General features: G+C 41.7%; 4 protein-coding genes and 1 long non-coding RNA gene across 9 annotated transcripts; 3 read left to right on the top strand and 2 right to left on the bottom strand.

The window, feature by feature from the left end:
* The first annotated feature begins 231 nt into the window (after positions 1-231).
* LOC6496877 (DET1 homolog) lies at positions 232-2,025 on the top strand. Its single transcript, XM_001963189.4, has 2 exons — positions 232-1,226; positions 1,282-2,025. The coding sequence occupies exons 1-2, from the start codon at positions 276-278 to the stop codon at positions 1,966-1,968; spliced, it is 1,638 nt and encodes a 545-aa protein (XP_001963225.1). The 5' UTR covers positions 232-275; the 3' UTR covers positions 1,969-2,025.
* Positions 2,026-2,039: 14 nt separating this feature from the next.
* Positions 2,040-2,782, bottom strand: LOC6498641 (proline-rich protein 2). Its single transcript, XM_001963188.4, has one exon. It carries the CDS (start codon positions 2,666-2,668, stop codon positions 2,138-2,140), a length of 531 nt encoding a protein of 176 aa, XP_001963224.1. The 5' UTR covers positions 2,669-2,782; the 3' UTR covers positions 2,040-2,137.
* A 735-nt stretch (positions 2,783-3,517) lies between these two features.
* On the bottom strand, positions 3,518-4,981 carry LOC6498640 (vacuolar protein sorting-associated protein 72 homolog). The gene is made up of 4 exons (XM_001963187.3): positions 4,703-4,981; positions 4,510-4,642; positions 4,154-4,454; positions 3,518-4,078 (listed from the first exon to the last, which is right to left on the bottom strand). The coding sequence occupies exons 1-4, from the start codon at positions 4,834-4,836 to the stop codon at positions 3,585-3,587; spliced, it is 1,062 nt and encodes a 353-aa protein (XP_001963223.1). The 5' UTR covers positions 4,837-4,981; the 3' UTR covers positions 3,518-3,584.
* Positions 4,982-5,152: 171 nt separating this feature from the next.
* On the top strand, positions 5,153-10,431 carry LOC6496878 (transmembrane protein 214-B). 4 transcript variants are annotated; one of them, XM_001963186.4, is made up of 8 exons: positions 5,153-5,403; positions 5,466-5,761; positions 5,822-6,436; positions 6,504-6,708; positions 6,772-6,917; positions 8,814-9,230; positions 9,355-9,473; positions 9,538-10,431. In XM_001963186.4, the coding sequence occupies exons 1-8, from the start codon at positions 5,283-5,285 to the stop codon at positions 9,650-9,652; spliced, it is 2,034 nt and encodes a 677-aa protein (XP_001963222.1). In that variant the 5' UTR covers positions 5,153-5,282; the 3' UTR covers positions 9,653-10,431. The 4 variants fall into 4 exon arrangements, with proteins under 4 accessions (XP_001963222.1, XP_014761419.1, XP_014761420.1 ...); XM_014905933.3 differs by lacking the exons at positions 5,153-5,403; positions 5,466-5,761; positions 5,822-6,436; positions 6,504-6,708; positions 6,772-6,917 and adding exons at positions 7,039-7,135; positions 8,615-8,737; XM_014905934.3 differs by lacking the exons at positions 5,153-5,403; positions 5,466-5,761; positions 5,822-6,436; positions 6,504-6,708; positions 6,772-6,917 and adding exons at positions 7,116-7,227; positions 8,615-8,737.
* A 1,672-nt stretch (positions 10,432-12,103) lies between these two features.
* Positions 12,104-14,879, top strand: LOC116656000. Of its 2 annotated transcripts, none has more exons than XR_004311025.2 (2): positions 12,104-12,541; positions 13,162-14,879. It is a non-coding gene; the product is annotated as an uncharacterized LOC116656000 (long non-coding RNA). The 2 variants fall into 2 exon arrangements; XR_004311026.2 differs by having other exon boundaries at positions 13,193-14,879.
* Positions 14,880-16,537: the final 1,658 nt, after the last annotated feature.

Below are 16,537 nucleotides of genomic sequence, written 5' to 3' on the forward strand. Positions count from 1 at the left end.
TAATCTAGCTTTTGAAAAAATTTTTAGCCTTGATCAGCTTCCAGCTTAGAATATTTGTGTTATTTCTTTTTTACATTAAAAATGTGTATGCTTTTTATTGGTAAAACCGATGTTTACTTAAAAAATTCAATGTAAATTAGTCCGCAAAAAATATAGTTTTTGAGGAAATTATTTTACTTGACGAGTTCGTAAAATTAATTCACGCATAAACCGACATTGGTTTTTAGAGTTGGAAAACGCCGGAAAATGCACGTAAACAAACACCTGTGGAAATAATGGCCTACAGCGAGCGGCTGCAATCGCAGAACCTCGTTCACCTGCTCCAGAACCGGGAATCAGGCTTCCACGCCCCCGGTATCTTTGCCAGCAGGAGCCCGCAGTTTGCTCACGAGCGACACTTCTACAAGTGCATCACTCCTTGCCTGACTATAGATTCCATTTCGATTCCGCAAGTCTACCTGCGGAAGTTCACTCCAGATGGAAGCAAGTTACTGGCTTTCTCTCAAGATCAGCGCAGCCTGCATATTTACAAGTACAAGGGCTTCAGCTCGGCGGCCGTGGGCGAGCTGATCCGTGAAGCGAATGTGGGCACTGGAGAGTGCTTCAAGGGCCAGGAAAGCAGCTTACAAAACCAGATCTTCGACCGCTTGTTTGCCACAAAGGATGCTGCTGTCCTGCGCCTGTGTCAGGGCGACAGCGGACGTTATTATCTGCACCGGGAGTTCAGCGTTTTCCTGGAGAATGGTCGCTACGTTCTGCTGGCTGCAATGTCCGTCCTGAGAAACGCCCTGCCCACCATGTCTTATGTCCTCTACCCGGATTTGTTTGACAAACTGGACGCCTACTCCTACGTGTTCTTCGTGGTAGACCTGGAAAAGGACTGTGTCACCCACAGGCTCTTCCTGTCGCAGGACTCCATTGTGATTGCCCATAACCATGGCATCTCGGTGTTCGGCTCCACCATTGCAATTATGTCGAGGCTGCATCAGTGCATCTATGTTTACGAGTTGGTGGAGGGTCGGTTGGTTGAACAGGAGACGATTGGTCCGCGGCCGCGAGACTTTATCGAGAATGCGTCCATGGATGTTGGCAATCTGGACGCCACAACGGTTCTGCCCATCACTCACATCAAACAGAGGGTGCTGAGCTTCCTATATCGCCAAATTAATGTGGAGGCTCCAGGAGCGAAGCAGAAGCTGCAAGATTTTTACAAGAACTTTGAATTCGTAAGCTCTTAGTAATATTTTTATTTTTCTGTCTAATTTCTAATTTGTTCCTTAGGTGGAATACATGATTATGGAAAGGATGCAATTGGTGAACAAGGAACTCCTGCTGTTGCGCTACGAAGAACGGAACAGAACGGACAGTGATGTTACGCCTCTGCTACCATCACCTCGCCGATTGTATGTTTTTTACAATATAGCCAGCGAGGAAGTGGTGGGAGTGTATCACGACGACTCCGTTGATTTGCTCCAAATCATACTCCAGTTCTACGACCAGATGAGCAATGTGCGATCCATGCAAACCGGAGATGCTCCCTCCCTGCCGCTGCATTTTTTCCTCAAACAAAACTTTGCGGATGCCAGCGAATCGATACCCTTTATCCGTCATGCGGCTTTACGCTTCAATTCCAGTGTTCCCGTGAGCTCACAGAGTCTGTCCCCATCGCCGTATCTTCAGTTTAACGAATTCAGCTACGATGACCGCCACATATCGCCCTTTGAGCGACCAAATCCCTGCTCCACAGAGCCCATTGTTTTCAGAGATCGCATGACGAAGAGCGTCAAGTTCCGGCTTTACGCCAAGGCACGTCGGCCAGTTAGCTCCCTGTCGCCACGGGAGTTGTGCGCCTTCATTTGGCATCCTTTCGAGCCCTTTGTGCTCAGCATTCAAAAGTGTATGAACAGCTATGCCTACCACGTCCATTTGTATAACCACAGCACGGTGGTGGAACAGACGAGTAACTAAAGTAAATGTTTTGTGTGATTTGTAAATAAATTCAGTAAATATAAACAATTAACAAGACATTACTCATACTATTATTCTTCTATTTGAGCCATAAAGATAATTGTATTTATTTTATTTGTAATATATTGTAGAAAACGGATACAAGTTACACATTGAACCTTAAAGTGGTTTATGTTGAGTGGTGGCCATCCTCATTGTACTCCTTGTTGACTTTAAGGGAGTGATTGATGACACTGGATCCAGGTGGAGGATATGCTGGAGGTTGTCCAGCTCCGCCGCCCGGCTGCTGTGGCTGAGAGGGATTGGAAGGCGCGTTAGGATTCCAGTTCTGGTTGGGATTCGGTGGGCTCGGGTTTCCGGGCTGGGAGGGATAACCGCCTGCTTGACCTGGATAGCCTTGAGGAGGCTGGGGTGGATAGCCCGGCATCGGTGGTGGCTGCATGTAGGGATAAGGGTAGGGATTATATCCAGCCGGCGGGTACTGCGGCATTATCTGATTGTAGGCGTAGGGATTATACGGATAGGGGTACGGATAAGGCCCATAGCTGTACGGAGCAGGGTAGGCGGGATTGTTGTATTTATGTCCTTTGCCCTTGTGCTTGTGCTCGCCACTGCTGCTGCTGTCACTGTCGCTATCACTGTCGGCCCGAGCCACTCCACCCACTGCCAGGAGGAGTAAAATAACGAAGAATTGCCTCATTTCGAAAACAGAGACGTTCGTATAATCTGAGATCTCAGATCTGACTAAACGCTGGTCTTGAAAGCACCTTGCTCATCCAGACCAAAAAGTAGGCGCGTGTTTATTTTTTTGATAAGTGGACAAAAACGTATGGATCAGAATAAGTGCGGCCTGGTGCGAAGTACTAATTCCCTTTCCTACTATTTTATTCCTATTATATTATGTTAAATATATTATATTATTATCGCGGCGAATATATTTTGTTGAATGAATTGAAATCGAATTACAAAATAAAGGTCCACTGGTGTATTTGTGTTCTCAAGATGATGAAACCTTGTCGGAACAACTGCAGGCTAGTTGGGGGTCACTTGGTTATCATCTTGTCCGTTTACGGAAATAAAAAAAAATAAAAATACAAAAGTTTTCAGAAACCTTTTCAAGTAAAGTCGATGGATTTATACTCTTAAATCTCCATTTTCCTAAATATTATACTTTCTTTTAAAATTACTACACATTTTAGAAAGCTAATACATTCTTGAAACTATAAATACATTATTTTTTAAGTAAACTCTGTTATCAATAATCCGGATGCTGCTCTTGTACCCCAAAACGTCAGATTATATAAATAATACGTACATAGGCTTATGTATGTGCTCTCTAATGAAAACAGACGGTGTCTAGATTATTAATAACAATTCAGAGATTACGTTTGGGAAATACCCTATATACAATTTGGCACAATTGCTTTATTTTGGAGAATGCCTTGAGTGAATCTCGTTTGCTGCGAGGGTTACTTCAAAAATTCCTCACTGCCAACAAATCATTCTGTTCAAACGTGCCGAACTTGCTAAATCCAGTTTCATTCTCAAATTTTCGAAATCCAGTATTTTTATTCGACTGAAAAATATAATTATTTTTAGAATTTTTTGTTACTTTATTAGTTATCCCCGGTTTTGGTGGCAGCTGTTGCCGCCTTGATACGATTCTCTTTGACCATTTTGCGCCACTCCAACCACTTGGCCAACTCCGGTTGATCGCTGCCATTACCCTGCTGCTCTAGCTGCATGTAGTAAGCTTCACGGAGGATTTTGAAGGCCTGAATACTGTAATACGGCTGTTGCGTTACAGGATCGAAGTAGCGGGCTGGCAGTCTAGTGATTGGACAAATACCATTGCTGGCTTTTGGTAATATTTTGGGCCGGAATATACTCTGGAAGACCTTGTCGTTGAAATCATTATCGACGGTAACGAAAGTCCTCTCGCACTTGGCGGTGGTTTCCTTAACATCCTTTGTGTCGCTTAGTACGGCGCCACGCGTTGGTTTCCGTAGGACTGGCATGGTGAGTGAATGGTATCGTATTGTTGGTCCCGTAAAAGTCCGTTTGGTGGGACGAGTTTTCTTCTTTTCTAATTCCATTTTCTGGAATTTTTCTGAAAAAATGATCGGGCATATTATAACTCAGTTATTTCAGGTACCGATCCTTCCTTAGTTCGTTAGAGACTCACCTAGTGACTTGATGTTCTCTTCCTCTGTGATTTTGGCCTCCTCCAACAGCTCCTCCTGAGTGGGCATGTAGTCCTCGACTCGCACCTTCTTCTTTTTTCGCTTCCGCGCATCGTCCATCTCCTTCAGGCGGATTTTCGTGGCCTGTGTCTTGATAGCTGTCGACGTCCGAATGGATTTTCGACCAGAGTCCAGGACAGTGAAACGAGGAAGTACCCGTCTCTTGACGACACCCCCACCGGCACGCTTTTTATGAAGAGCTGGCACAGGCTTTGTTTCCTTCTTGGCCATTGGCTTGGTTTCCTGCAATAAATATTTTACGATTAGAGTTCCTGAGGTAATATTACAGAGGTTTTACCTTGTAGGCTTTTGTGTTGACGCCGCCGCGTTTTCTCTTCTTTTCGGGAGCCTCCTCCTGGTCGGAAACGGGTTCATCCTGCTCGTCGATACTGAAGTCTGAATCCACCACATCCTCCTCCTCGTCTTTTTGTCTGTAGAAAGTGTTTTAAAATGTTTATAAGGGGAAAATTCAATTGCGATCATGGACTTACTCGTATTCCTTGTCTTCCTCTTCGTCCTGAAACCCGCCATATGAGGTTTTGTAGAAATCGTCCTCCTCTTCCTCGTCCAGTAGTTTTGCTATCTTATTGCCAGCATTGTGGCGGCGGGAACGAGAGGCAGCCATGTTTTATATTATAATTAAACACTAATTGAAATATTTTTGTTATTTTCAGAGATTTCACAAATGTAAACAAGCCGCATTGGAATAATTGATCTGGCAACACTACTTTTTGGTCAACTACCCAGACAGTTGCAAAATTTTAAAGATTACTGCAGCCCTAGGTTTGCAATTTCTTTTTAAACTCAGTTTTGCAATTTATTTTTAAAGACAATTTTGATCACTGTTCTAAATTTATACTTTGTTTTAATTCTTTTTACCTTCATAGATAGAATAGATTATTGAAAAACAATTATTCACAGGGTGATTAGAGCACCACAAATTGGGGGGCCTGTAATTCAAAAAAGAGGCATAAAAAAGTTTGGCCACTCTAAATGCGCATTTATTCCTGCCGGCAGACCCTAATTTGCTTAATTTAATTTAATTTCGTTAATTAAACAACTGCAATCATCATGTCTGATCAATGGGAAGTGGTCACCAAGTCGCGTAAACAGAAAAACCTGGACAAGAAAGTAGTCGCCCATACGGAAAAGAAGCGTCTTGCGGCCCAATTGCCTAAACTGGAGGAACTTTGTAAGATTTTGGCTGACTGCATCTAAGCCGATTGCCATTAATCCACCCATCTGCCATTCTAGTGCCAACTCATCAGGCACAGTTGTTTGCCTCCAGCAACAATAATAACTACAAGTCGTCTTCGCCGGCGAAATCCAGTTCTAGTGGCTCATCGACATCGAAAACCAAATCGCCAGCAAAGAAAAACACTGGAAAAAATGCGGCCACTGCAGGTGCAGCTGGCGCTAAAAAGCCCACGTCGACAAAGCCAAAAACTCTGGAGTTAGCTCTGAAGAATATCACACCGGATGATTTTTCTGCTCAACTGGAGCAGGTCAAGCTCAGTTGTCCTGATTCGGAGCTCCGTTGGCTAAGCCATGTGAGTACTATTGATAATGAAATCGCACTTTTGTCTAAGAATATACATATTCCCGCACAGGTTGCACTATACTTCAACGGCGCTTTGTCCTACGACTGCGATCCCATCTTCTCCGGCCGTTCGACTCAGTATCCCAGTAACCTGGCCAGTCATTCCCTCAAGTATTTGATTGTAGAGTTCCTCGGAAGCGTGGGCGAATCAAATCTTGAATACTTTTATCATTCCTTGCTAGACAGCATGGCCACGGAACTCAACAACAATCAGACAGTGGTTGGGTACAAACTGTTGCTTCAGCTGATCGGTCAAAACTGGCCGGGTATATGTGCCAAGAACCTTGCTAAGACTGCACTGCTGCGAAATTCCTACCAAAATCGTAGCACCATTTGCCTGAGCATCTTGTGGGCTGTCGGACAGGGCGGTTATCAGTCGTTGAACGACGGTGTCCGTGTTTGGCAAAACCTTATGCTGCCTAATCTTGAACTTAAGCAGTACTCCAAGTTTGTGATTGAATACATAGAGAAAGTATTGAAGGAAGCGTCGGCAAGAAAACTGGACGATCCCTTACTGCTGAATCAGCAGGAATTCTTCGCTGCTTATAACGCACTGAACGCCACGTATATTAATCTTCCCAAGGAGCAACAACAAAGTCTGAAACGCAGTGCTAGAGGATTGCTGGTGAGAGTTTGATAAGATTATACGTAGATGAGTTGTACATTTTTAACTATCACGTATTTATTTTCAGGAAATTTATATCAATAGCCCCGTAAAGCATGCCAACATTTTCCTGACGCTATTCCGGGATATTAGCGCTACCTCTAAAAATAATAACGAGATCGAAGGCTGTATTAGATGTCTGCTTAGTAGTGGAAGGGACGATTGCCTCCGAGTATGGCGCATGAACTACAAAAAGCAACAGGTGCCGAGTCTTTTGCTGCTGAGAGCTATAAGTACGAGAAGCCCTTTCGTTCTCAAATTTATTTTAAAGCTTAATAAATGTTAATTTCTTTCAGATGAAAACTGGGCGGGTTCTACCAAGGATTTGGCATTATCCTCGGCGTACCATTCCTTCCTACAAGACTTAAGAAACCTGAACGACGAATTGCGGTGCAGTAAGAAAAGGGATAGCACTATTGATAGTTTACAGGAGGTACTATTGGTAAGTATTATAACATTTAATTTTTTCGTATAATTCATTTTAATTTGAGCCATAATTTCAAATTTAATTTCAAATTAGAATCTGTTCCTTGTCCGTTTATATATCCCGGGCTTATTTTCCAAGTTCGGGCACACTGATGTTAGACTATTGTTTTTTTGCCTAGGATTGTGCGCTTAACTCAGTCTGGTCACATTGCTTCAGTGAAAAGAAAAACTAAGGTATAAAATTTTTGAATTGAAACTTCCAAGCGAGTAATTTACTGAAATCGGTGCTAAAAAGAGTGAAGTGGGCTTTAGCTAAAACGAAAGGTGTTAGTAAATTAATGGTAGCAGACATACAATCAAAGTTTTCCACGGCAATAGGAAAGTTGAAAAGCCGACGCACAGAGACGCTGCCAACGCGACGTCGCTGTCCGGAAAAAAAAGAGAGCAAGCGAGCGAACTTGATTGTTGGCCGGCATTCGCATACAAATTTCTCTCCATCAACTCGCTTTTCATCTCCATCTCCCAGCTAATTTGCTGTGCGCATAAATTAATGGTCCGCACCTTAATTATTGTGCAGTTGCAGTGCAAAGTGCGCTTCGTTTTGGAGCCCTAGGTGTGCTTGTCATCTTTAACGGTATGCGTGTGTATGCGTGCATGTGCGTATGTATGTGTGATAGCTGCAGTTTTCCCATAGCGTTGCCATGCGGGCCACTGTCCAGTTGCCGCTAAATTTCTTCCACCGGACGTGTTGCTTTCGTATTTTGAAAAAAAAAAAAAGATTAGACGGCATCCATTGGCATCTTGGGATCATATATTAGTGTGTACTTTTATCAGTTAACATACGACTGCGGTCTTATCAGGCTCCGTGGCCCAATTCTCCGATGATCTGGCTGGCCGTCGGCGTCACTTCTTCTCTTATTGACTGATGTGTTCCAGCTGCGATTGGCCGCCGCTGCCGCCGCCGCCTCCCTTCCTCCGTCTCTCTCACTCCCCGATTATGCGCACACCGCCCTCCCCACACTCTCAAATGCAATTTTGGGCATTTTTCTTCCCAGCCAGCACGCGTTATTGCCACGATAGCGAATCGAAAGTCCAAACAAGAACCACCCAAACCTTCATAACAGAAGCCGGAGAGGCAGAGAACGAAAAGCATAAGCAGCAACAGCGGTAGCGGCAGCGGCAGAAGAGCTCCCAATTTAGCTTGCTTCAACACGTGGCATGTCCACAGTGACCCTGATTTTCTTCTTTCTCCCTTTCGGCCGCTCATTGCCTTTCTTTCACATCAAAACGCACAAAAGAACTTCGTTTGGGCCATAGTTCATTCAACTGGTTAGCCTGCTTGTTAGTTGCTTCGAAGTTTTTATAAAAAAGAACTATTAAAAACAGTTTTTATTAGAAATCGTAGTAGTCTGCTCCTCCAAATTGTTATTTAAAATTGTATTATTTGTTTTTATTTGACTTCCATACGTGAAATATTTTGTTTGAATGTTGTTGAATCTATTAGAGCGCACGAATACGTGTTTTAATTACTGCCATTTGCGATTTCTTAGGTCATCGCGCTCTTATCCGTTCAAAAAGTATTCGCAATCTTCGTACTTTTCCTTTTCAAAAGCTTGATTTTTGACGAAAGCTTCGCTCGCAAAGCCCGCCTTCGTTTCAGTCTCTTATTGGCAAACGATAATAAACAATTAATTAAATATCTTTCGTGAACAGCTGAGGCATTACCGAAATACTCTTTGCTAATCGTGAAACTAACTGAAATTAAACTAGAAAATGGCTCAGGTTAAACCGAAAAGTAACAAACAGGGTGGCAAACCAGCTCCCTCTCTCAAGAAGGTAAAAACAAATAAAAAAAATCTATTAAAAAAAAGGTAAACGAAATAATAATGATCATTTTTCTACCCTCTTGAAGAGCGTGCAGGAGAAGAGCACCGCCCAGCAGAAGAAGAACAAACAGAATGCGGCGGCACAGAAAAAGAAATGCGGATGCTGCAAATGGACGCTGGGCAGCCTCTTCATCGTGGCCTTGATCGCCGGTGCTCTGTACTACGATACCGAGACCAACGGCAAGGGTGTCTTCGAGAAATCTGCCACCGGCAAGGTGCTGAAGAACGCTGGAGTGCTGCCGCATGTTGAGAAGACCTGGTACACCGTCATGGGAGCGGGTGCTCGCGGCTACAAGTGGGCGGAGGTGAATGTGCCACCGTATGCTGAGCCCGTGGTCAAGACCAGTGTCGATGTGTGGAAGCTAGCGCGGAATGCCGCCTGCAACATTTTCCAGAACGGCAAGGGATACTTCAGTGCCAAGTGGCCCGTGGTGGCCAAGTTTGTGAGTATTTGATCAACAAGAGATGAGGTCATTGGATGTCGCAGATGCGCAAACCAGTTTTGACTTTTAATCTTGGTACTATTTTCGGGCTCCTTTGTTAACTTGTATCTACTGTTTCTTTCAGATTGACCAATACGTGCCGAATTTGTCGGGCAAGATTGAAGCCTTTGCTGCGGGGGTCAGTGATTTTGCTGTCAGCAGCTACGATAAGTCCGCCACGCTGATCAAGGAAAAGGTGCTAGTGTAAGTAGAACAGGGGTTGTTTTTTCAAAAGACATCTTTTTCAATTAAAATCTTTACCTTTCAGTGGTCGCTTCTCGCCCGAGAACATCAACCAGGCCCTGAACCAGACGCGTATCGCTGCCCTCGAATACTTCAATCAGTTCCACAAAAAGGTCGATGCTTACGCCAAGCTCAAATGATTCTAAGCGTCAGGTACGCTTAATTCTCTATCTATCTATGGAAACATCATCATGAAGAAGCAGCAATGCAACAAAACGCGTCATAGTAAATAGTGGAAGAGCTCTTAATTATTCACAATTAGTAAAAAAAAAACGAAAAAACAAGCGAATGTTCAGTCAAAAAAAAACTCAGTAAAAAAGCAGTCAAAACTCAAAAAGCCATTCACATTCATAAACTGATTCTCGTCTGATTTGTGTAAGGAAAGCAATACGAGCAAATTTCTGTGGATGCCGAACGAGTGTACACCAACAATCTAGTAAATTCAATCTTATATTAGTTAAAAAAGCCCAAAAAAAATATTTATGTTGTACAAAAACATGTTTAAATGTTTTTCTCCCAGATGAGAAAACTTTACTTTTAAATTTGTATACAACGGCTTTAAAAAATTGTTTAAAAGTTCCGCAACTTTCCAAAAATGTCATAATTGTATTTATTTGCGTTTTTTTTTGTGTATGGAGGCGTGTGTTAACTGATTTTTGTTAACCAAATCATTACATTTCCAGTTGCATTTTTGAAGGCAAACGACAGATTCAAGCACGATTATATTTTTTTTACTCATAGGTTTCTCTGATGTGTGCATTTCTTCGCAATATTTGCAAAAAAAAAAGCGCGTTGTAGTCGATTTCTGGTTCCATAAGCAAGACTTTAGTTTCAAGTTTTAAATCTCATTTGTATATTTAAAGGATTACACGATTTTGCATAAATTAAATAAAGTTGAAAGAAGTGAAGTAAACGAAAAGGTTGGTGTTTTTGGTTTTTGGGGGAACTATATTTTGGGTTGGGTTTCAGAGGGACTAGCAAGCAGTGTTAAACCCCTTGCATGGAAAGAAAAGCAGTTTGCATCCACATTCTGGAATACTAAAGCAGTTTAAAATTTTCCTTTAACCCAATTATAAGCAGTAAAAATTCCCTTGTATTTAAGGACAAATGGTATTTAGATCTAAACTGCTTTCAAAGGACTTTCGCAAAAGTAAGTACAAAAAGGAGTAAGTATTTATTTTTCCTTTAGAGGATTTTAAAAAAATTGACAAATACATTTGTTGTTTTTAAGAAATAAACATTGCATTTACTTAATAGTATTTTTACTTAAAAGTATTTGTATTAATTTTAAAATTATGTATTAAACTTTACCCATGAACACTATAAGCCACAATTTCCTTTGAAAATACAAGGTTTTTCATTTCCCCTTTTATGTCTCCTTAATAAAAAGTCCCCTTTGAATTCGCCGCGTTTGGACAAGTTTCGGAGTGTGCCACCCCCAACATCCTGTGCCGAGCCACTCGGTGATTTGGTAGCACTCGGATCACTTCGTTGGCTCGGCAAAACAGCGGGAAAAACAATAAGGAAAAGCTCCGTCCTCGGCTGCCGCAATATCCAGTATCAAATGAATTTCAAGTCGCGGCACACGCTCCTTTGACGCGGTTCGGAATTCCTTGCGCTGCGTGTTAAGTTCGCCTACCAGAAGGATATAACGCAGATGCCGCTTTTGGTGTCGGTGCGGCGGTTTCACGCGGATAAAACCACTCAAATGCCGTAGATACGTCTATTTCGAACAGTTTTTCCGGCTTAACACTCCAGTGCTTAACACTGACGAAGAAGCAAGGAACCGGTCTCCCTTTCTCCCAGTGTAATGTGGTAAAAAAAAAAAGAAAAGTGCAGTTTTCAAATTGTGGCCGCTTTACGCGGCCAGATATTGTCGCTAGACAGAAATACTTATTGCAGTGGGAAGTCTTAAAATTAAATTAATGGATGCATTCCATCAATTCGATCTTCAAACTTAAGGTAAGTCATATTCATTCTTTGATTTCAAACTCAAATAAATCAATGTAGAACATTTATTTCTCATCGGAAATGGACTGTGACGGTTGGCGTGATTTAATGCTAATCGAAAATGCATTTGTTACCACTGCCATGGAGTTCCTTCAAGTTTCCCGATGGCCGCGGAAAATGAAAGAAAACAAATTTCTTGCAGACTTTTGGCTCAAATGCGTGTCAGTTGCCGTAAACAACCGACAGTTCTCTGCGCAAATTTTCTTCCTTTCTTCTTTCTTTTTTTTTAGAAAGAAAATCAAAGTTTTTCCATGTTCAGGTGGAATGTTTTCAAAGTTCGTCTTATCTGTTTTTGAAGTCTTTTCGAGTTTCTTGTGTTTTATTTTTTTTCTGTGCCAAATTCCGGAAAAAAGGAAGAGAAACACCTAATGAGCACGTGGCCGGATTGACTTTGAAATGAGCCCGGATCTCAAATGAGTTTTCGTGGTTATACATATGGGTAGTGGGTAGTACGTAGTGGGAATGAGTAATTATTTATAAAAACCATAAACTTGATATTTGAAATATTTTATGGGTCAATAAAATCCCGCAGCTACATTTCCGTTAACTCATAAATAATATTCAAGTGGGTTGGCATTTTCACCTTTTGGTCAATAAAATAGGTATAATTTCAAAGCATTTAATTGTAGCGGTGGTCTGAAGGGACTTTGAAGAAAATCAATAATTTAAAAGAGATAAGTAAAAGAAGACCTCAATATTTGAATGGAGTAGCCGTTGAATTCATTGCAGCGTTTAAAGTGAACAGATTACGTTCTGTTATTTTGGGACGCTTAAATTTTAACAATAGGTGGCGCTAGAAAACCTAGTTATTACCGGTTAAGCTCAGCGGGAGATTAGTCTACTCTGGTGGGGTATTGATCAGGGAAGATTAGCGGGTTGATCTAAATATGGAGGATGATTTTAGATCGGGGGCATTTCCGCTGCAGCTGGCTTTAAAAGCTCGGAGGCGTGCAGTTTCGCTCTCTTTTTTGTGTGCGCAGCCGTAAGGGACAGTCGCGTCTACGTTGATTTAAAATCGGGTACTAACCTCGTGGAAAAGAAAAATTAAACAACAAAGTGCTAAAAAGTGGAAATAGAAAGGACTATAGCCAGGAGCGTTATCTACGAGAAGCCCGGACTGCTGCCTGTAGCAGGAGCTATCTGCCTTTGGCCAGCCGCCAAATTCAACAGATTTGAAAGGGGCCGGATCTGCGGTTCGGCCCTCTTAATCCTAAATTAAACATAAACGGGAAATTCGTTGAGGGACTGATAAAAATTTGGCGGATGAAATGATTTGACGACGCTCCCAAATCTCTTGTACCTCGTCCCGAGCTCCGGCCCTGTCGTGACATCTAAATATACGAATGACTTAGAGGGTCAATCCTGAGCCCCAGAAGGACACCACACCGCCACAATCGCGCCACTAAATCCTTGCCACTAATAGTTCGGATCCTGAAAAATTCCTGAAACACATAAATATGCCTTTTTGCCAGTTCAAGAATGTGAATTGGAATCACGTGTCTCTAACCTAATTTGATATTTTCTTAATTATAAAACTGAATTTTTTTTATATAAAATATTTCCTTAGTCACTTAAGTCCAAACCAATTTCGGTTCCATACCACAAGCATCCTGTTTTCAAATTATTTCATTTTTTTTAGTTATAAGTTTATCTAATCCAATTTCTCTCAGTGTGTACAAACGCTTGTATGCAAGCTTAAAGCTTTTATATACAAGCCTCAATCTCCAGAATTTTTTTTTTACGATGAGGATCTCTACACTTTTGTGCAGTCAACACTAAATTTTAATGCATAACTTTGGGGATGGCCACTTTTATGCCACTTTACAGCTTTCAGCCCTCGGAAGATCGATCTTTCTACGCTGGATCCGGAGTGAACAATGTGAGTCGTTTAGTACATGGTTTTATTATATCATAAATTCCCCTTATTGAAAATTTGCCTATTGAGAAATTTTATAAGAAACTGCCCAACATTGTAGCGCGCCTAGTCGTCTATGCATTTATCAAAATTTAAATAACGTAAACTTATAACAAAGCTTTAAGCTTGACTAAAAGTACACCATTTATCTCTCAAATTTGGCCTAATAGAATACCTAAACCTCTTCAAGGTGTATATTTACATATCGAAGCCATGCATGTGTACTTTATGAACACTTTTAAAAATTTACTTTTGAATCCTTTTGAACATTAGACAAATTTAAATCGAAAACCTTATGAAGAATTTTGTTTCTACTTTTTATATTCAATTTGTAGCATTAAAGTTATCTAAGTACTTGAATTCATTTATCTTTATATTAGCACCTAAGTCTATTTGAAAATTAAACCCCGTCAATATTGATCATGAAAACTAACTAAATCTATAACATCTGAACTCAGCTAATGACCTAGCGGTCGCAGGATAAAGGGGTCATCAGAGCCATTCTCAAGGATGATGATCTTAGGTTGGGAGGGCAAATTGGAGACCACATCTACACCAGTGGTTCCGTCTAGTTTACATCTTCGCACTCTCGTTCTTTTCTATCCCCTTCTGTAAGATTTGATCTTCTATCCTTTACCGGTTCTATCTTGCAATTCTTATGTCGCTAGCACGCTCAATTTCTTGACTTTAGGTTATTAATTTGTAACACGTACGATCCGTCCGAAACAAGACCTCCACCCCCAAGCCGACGAGCGAGAGCCGGATTCTATAGCGTGCCCCTGTGAAGACGGGTCCCCTTCATCACCCAGACCGTTACACGTTACAGTTCTAATAATTAATAATCCTAAAGAAAAGTGGCGCTCAACGTGAAGGGCCTCTGTGAGTAAAACAAACACTCATAGGGACTTACGAATAGAACTTCAAATTTTATTATTCTAATCCTTTTATCCAAAGGTCTGGCTAAAAGCAGAAGATAGCGAGGATAACAGTTAAAATTACATTAGTGTCTTTTCTGGCCAAAGCTAAATTCTGGATTTATCCACATCATTTCCTACGAAACCATCGGAGAAGTTTAGTTAGTGCGCGAACACAGAACAAATACAACTGCTGGTAGTTGTCTGTCCGACTAAAATTAACACCCATGGAAATCGTTTCTATTCCTCTCGTAATAAGGGTATCGCTAGTCAAAATTTAATGGGAATTTAGTGCACAAGCTTGCGAGCAGTGTATTAACCTAAAATTTAATAGCGAAAACCCGAACTTTTAACTCTATTTACTTTCCGAGATAAAATAAACATTCCGTAGATTCTGATCTGGAAACAAATGCTACATTTTGTAGAAAGGGCATTGACCAGGATCAGTTAAAGGTGTTATCATCTCCCTCTAGGAATTTCGAGTAAAGAGTAGTCCTCTAAATAGGAATTCGAACCCCTTGTAACTTTTGCGAAGAAAATTAGTAAACTAAAAAAATCAAACCTGCGACAGGCGTGGCATTAAGCTTGAGTTCAGTTTAGATACCTTTTATATTTCTTGAGAATTTGTTTGGTTGTTGCTATTTTTGGGTTTTTGTTAAGGCGTTAGTAAAATATCTAAAAAAATTTAAAATGGGTTTGGACCGGTCCCCGGAAAAGATGGCTTCTGGAGAAAGCTCAAAGCCTGTGTGTTCCATTTGCAAGGCTGAGATCGAAACGGCAGCCGAGTCCTCAAGAACAACCTGTAATCACGAGTTCCATAGGCGGTGTATAGAATCCCATTTTCAAAAAAAGCAGACTCTGTCCGGTTTGCAAATACCAATGTGGGCCATCTGGGAGTAAGGCGCCGGACGCACGCGAAACCCGGTCAAGATCTCGTATGCAACAATCAGAACCTACGAGGAGTTTAGCCGCTAGCGATCCGTATATCAGCGCTAATGCTGAGGGAAATGTACACGAGAGGGGGCGCAATCCCAGCACTTTGCTGTCTACCAGCTCCTCAAGACCCGTAGAAGCTGATATGATCGTAAACGATCTGACGTTATTAGAAGTGGAGAGACGACTCTCAGTTATGTTGTCCGAAAGGCTAGAAGACTGCGTAGGAGCCTGTCTACAAAAACTATTGGGAACGCCGAATGGTTCCTCGTCCAATGATGCAGGCACTGCTCAGGCGAACGAGGGCGAAAGACAAAGGAGAAATAGTGAAATAGCTACCGATAATAGAGATTTACTCACGTTAGAAAATACTTCCTTCAACCGGAATAGGACAGGACCGACGGTAGCATCACCAAGGTCACAACATAGCAGAGTTAGCGAGTTGGAGCAAAGACCAGATAAAGTAGCTCAAATCCTAAACAGTTGGAGAATAAAATATTCAGGAACCGGTGTAACGGTGGACAACTTTATATACCGAGTTGAAGCCCTTACGCATCAAACTTTGGAAGGGAATTTCGGGATTTTTATCGTCCTTGATCATTTTTCTAAATACGTGTTTTGAGACCAGTGCGCAAGATCAACGCTGAAGTGGTGATTAAATATCTCGAAGGCGATTTATTCATGGCATTCGGGGTACCTGAGACGATTGTATCCGACAATGGCTCGCAATTCCGCTCAGAAGCATTTCGTAGGTTGACCGACAAATACGAGATCAGTCACTCCTTCACGGCAGTTCATTCGCCTCAGGCCAACGCTTCCGAAAGGGTTAATCGTTCTGTCATTGCCGGAATCCGATCCTATTTGCGACCAGATCAAAAGGACTGGGACGAACACATCAGTCATATATGTTGCTCTTTACGCTCCTCGGTGCATTCGAGTATAGGAACTTCTCCTTACTACATGGCATTCGGTCAGCATATGATTACATCTGGATCAACGTATGCACTGCTCAGAAAATTAAATTTACTGGATGATCGTTCTCTTTTGCTAAATAGATCCGACTCTTTTGAAATTGTTCGACAACAGGCTTCCAGCCACATGTTAAAGGCGTACGAGGAAAATGCCAAAAGATATAACCTACGTGCTAGGCAAGTTGATTTCAAAGAAGGGCAAGAAGTTTATAGACGGAACTTTAGACAAAGCTGTTTTCAGACCGGGTATAACTCTAAATTTGGACCCGCTTTCATAAAAGC

The sequence above is a fragment of the Drosophila ananassae genome, chromosome 3R (assembly GCF_017639315.1).
Source record: "Drosophila ananassae strain 14024-0371.13 chromosome 3R, ASM1763931v2, whole genome shotgun sequence".
NCBI lineage: Eukaryota > Metazoa > Arthropoda > Insecta > Diptera > Drosophilidae > Drosophila > Drosophila ananassae.

What these genes read in the sequence shown, in the direction of transcription:
- LOC6496877 (XM_001963189.4), top strand. Translation starts at nt 276, where the DNA reads ATGGCCTACAGCGAGCGGCTGCAATCGCAGAACCTCGTTCACCTGCTC. An exon ending in TTTACAAGAACTTTGAATTC is followed by an intron (nt 1,227 to 1,281) that starts GTAAGCTCTTAG and finishes TTTGTTCCTTAG; the next exon opens with GTGGAATACATGATTATGGA.
- LOC6498641 (XM_001963188.4), bottom strand. Translation starts at nt 2,668, where the DNA reads ATGAGGCAATTCTTCGTTATTTTACTCCTCCTGGCAGTGGGTGGAGTG.
- LOC6498640 (XM_001963187.3), bottom strand. Translation starts at nt 4,836, where the DNA reads ATGGCTGCCTCTCGTTCCCGCCGCCACAATGCTGGCAATAAGATAGCA. An exon ending in TCAACACAAAAGCCTACAAG is followed by an intron (nt 4,455 to 4,509) that starts GTAAAACCTCTG and finishes TATTTATTGCAG; the next exon opens with GAAACCAAGCCAATGGCCAA. An exon ending in AGAGAACATCAAGTCACTAG is followed by an intron (nt 4,079 to 4,153) that starts GTGAGTCTCTAA and finishes TCATTTTTTCAG; the next exon opens with AAAAATTCCAGAAAATGGAA.
- LOC6496878 (XM_001963186.4), top strand. Translation starts at nt 5,283, where the DNA reads ATGTCTGATCAATGGGAAGTGGTCACCAAGTCGCGTAAACAGAAAAAC. An exon ending in GTTTACAGGAGGTACTATTG is followed by an intron (nt 6,918 to 8,813) that starts GTAAGTATTATA and finishes ACCCTCTTGAAG; the next exon opens with AGCGTGCAGGAGAAGAGCAC. An exon ending in ATCAAGGAAAAGGTGCTAGT is followed by an intron (nt 9,474 to 9,537) that starts GTAAGTAGAACA and finishes TTTACCTTTCAG; the next exon opens with TGGTCGCTTCTCGCCCGAGA.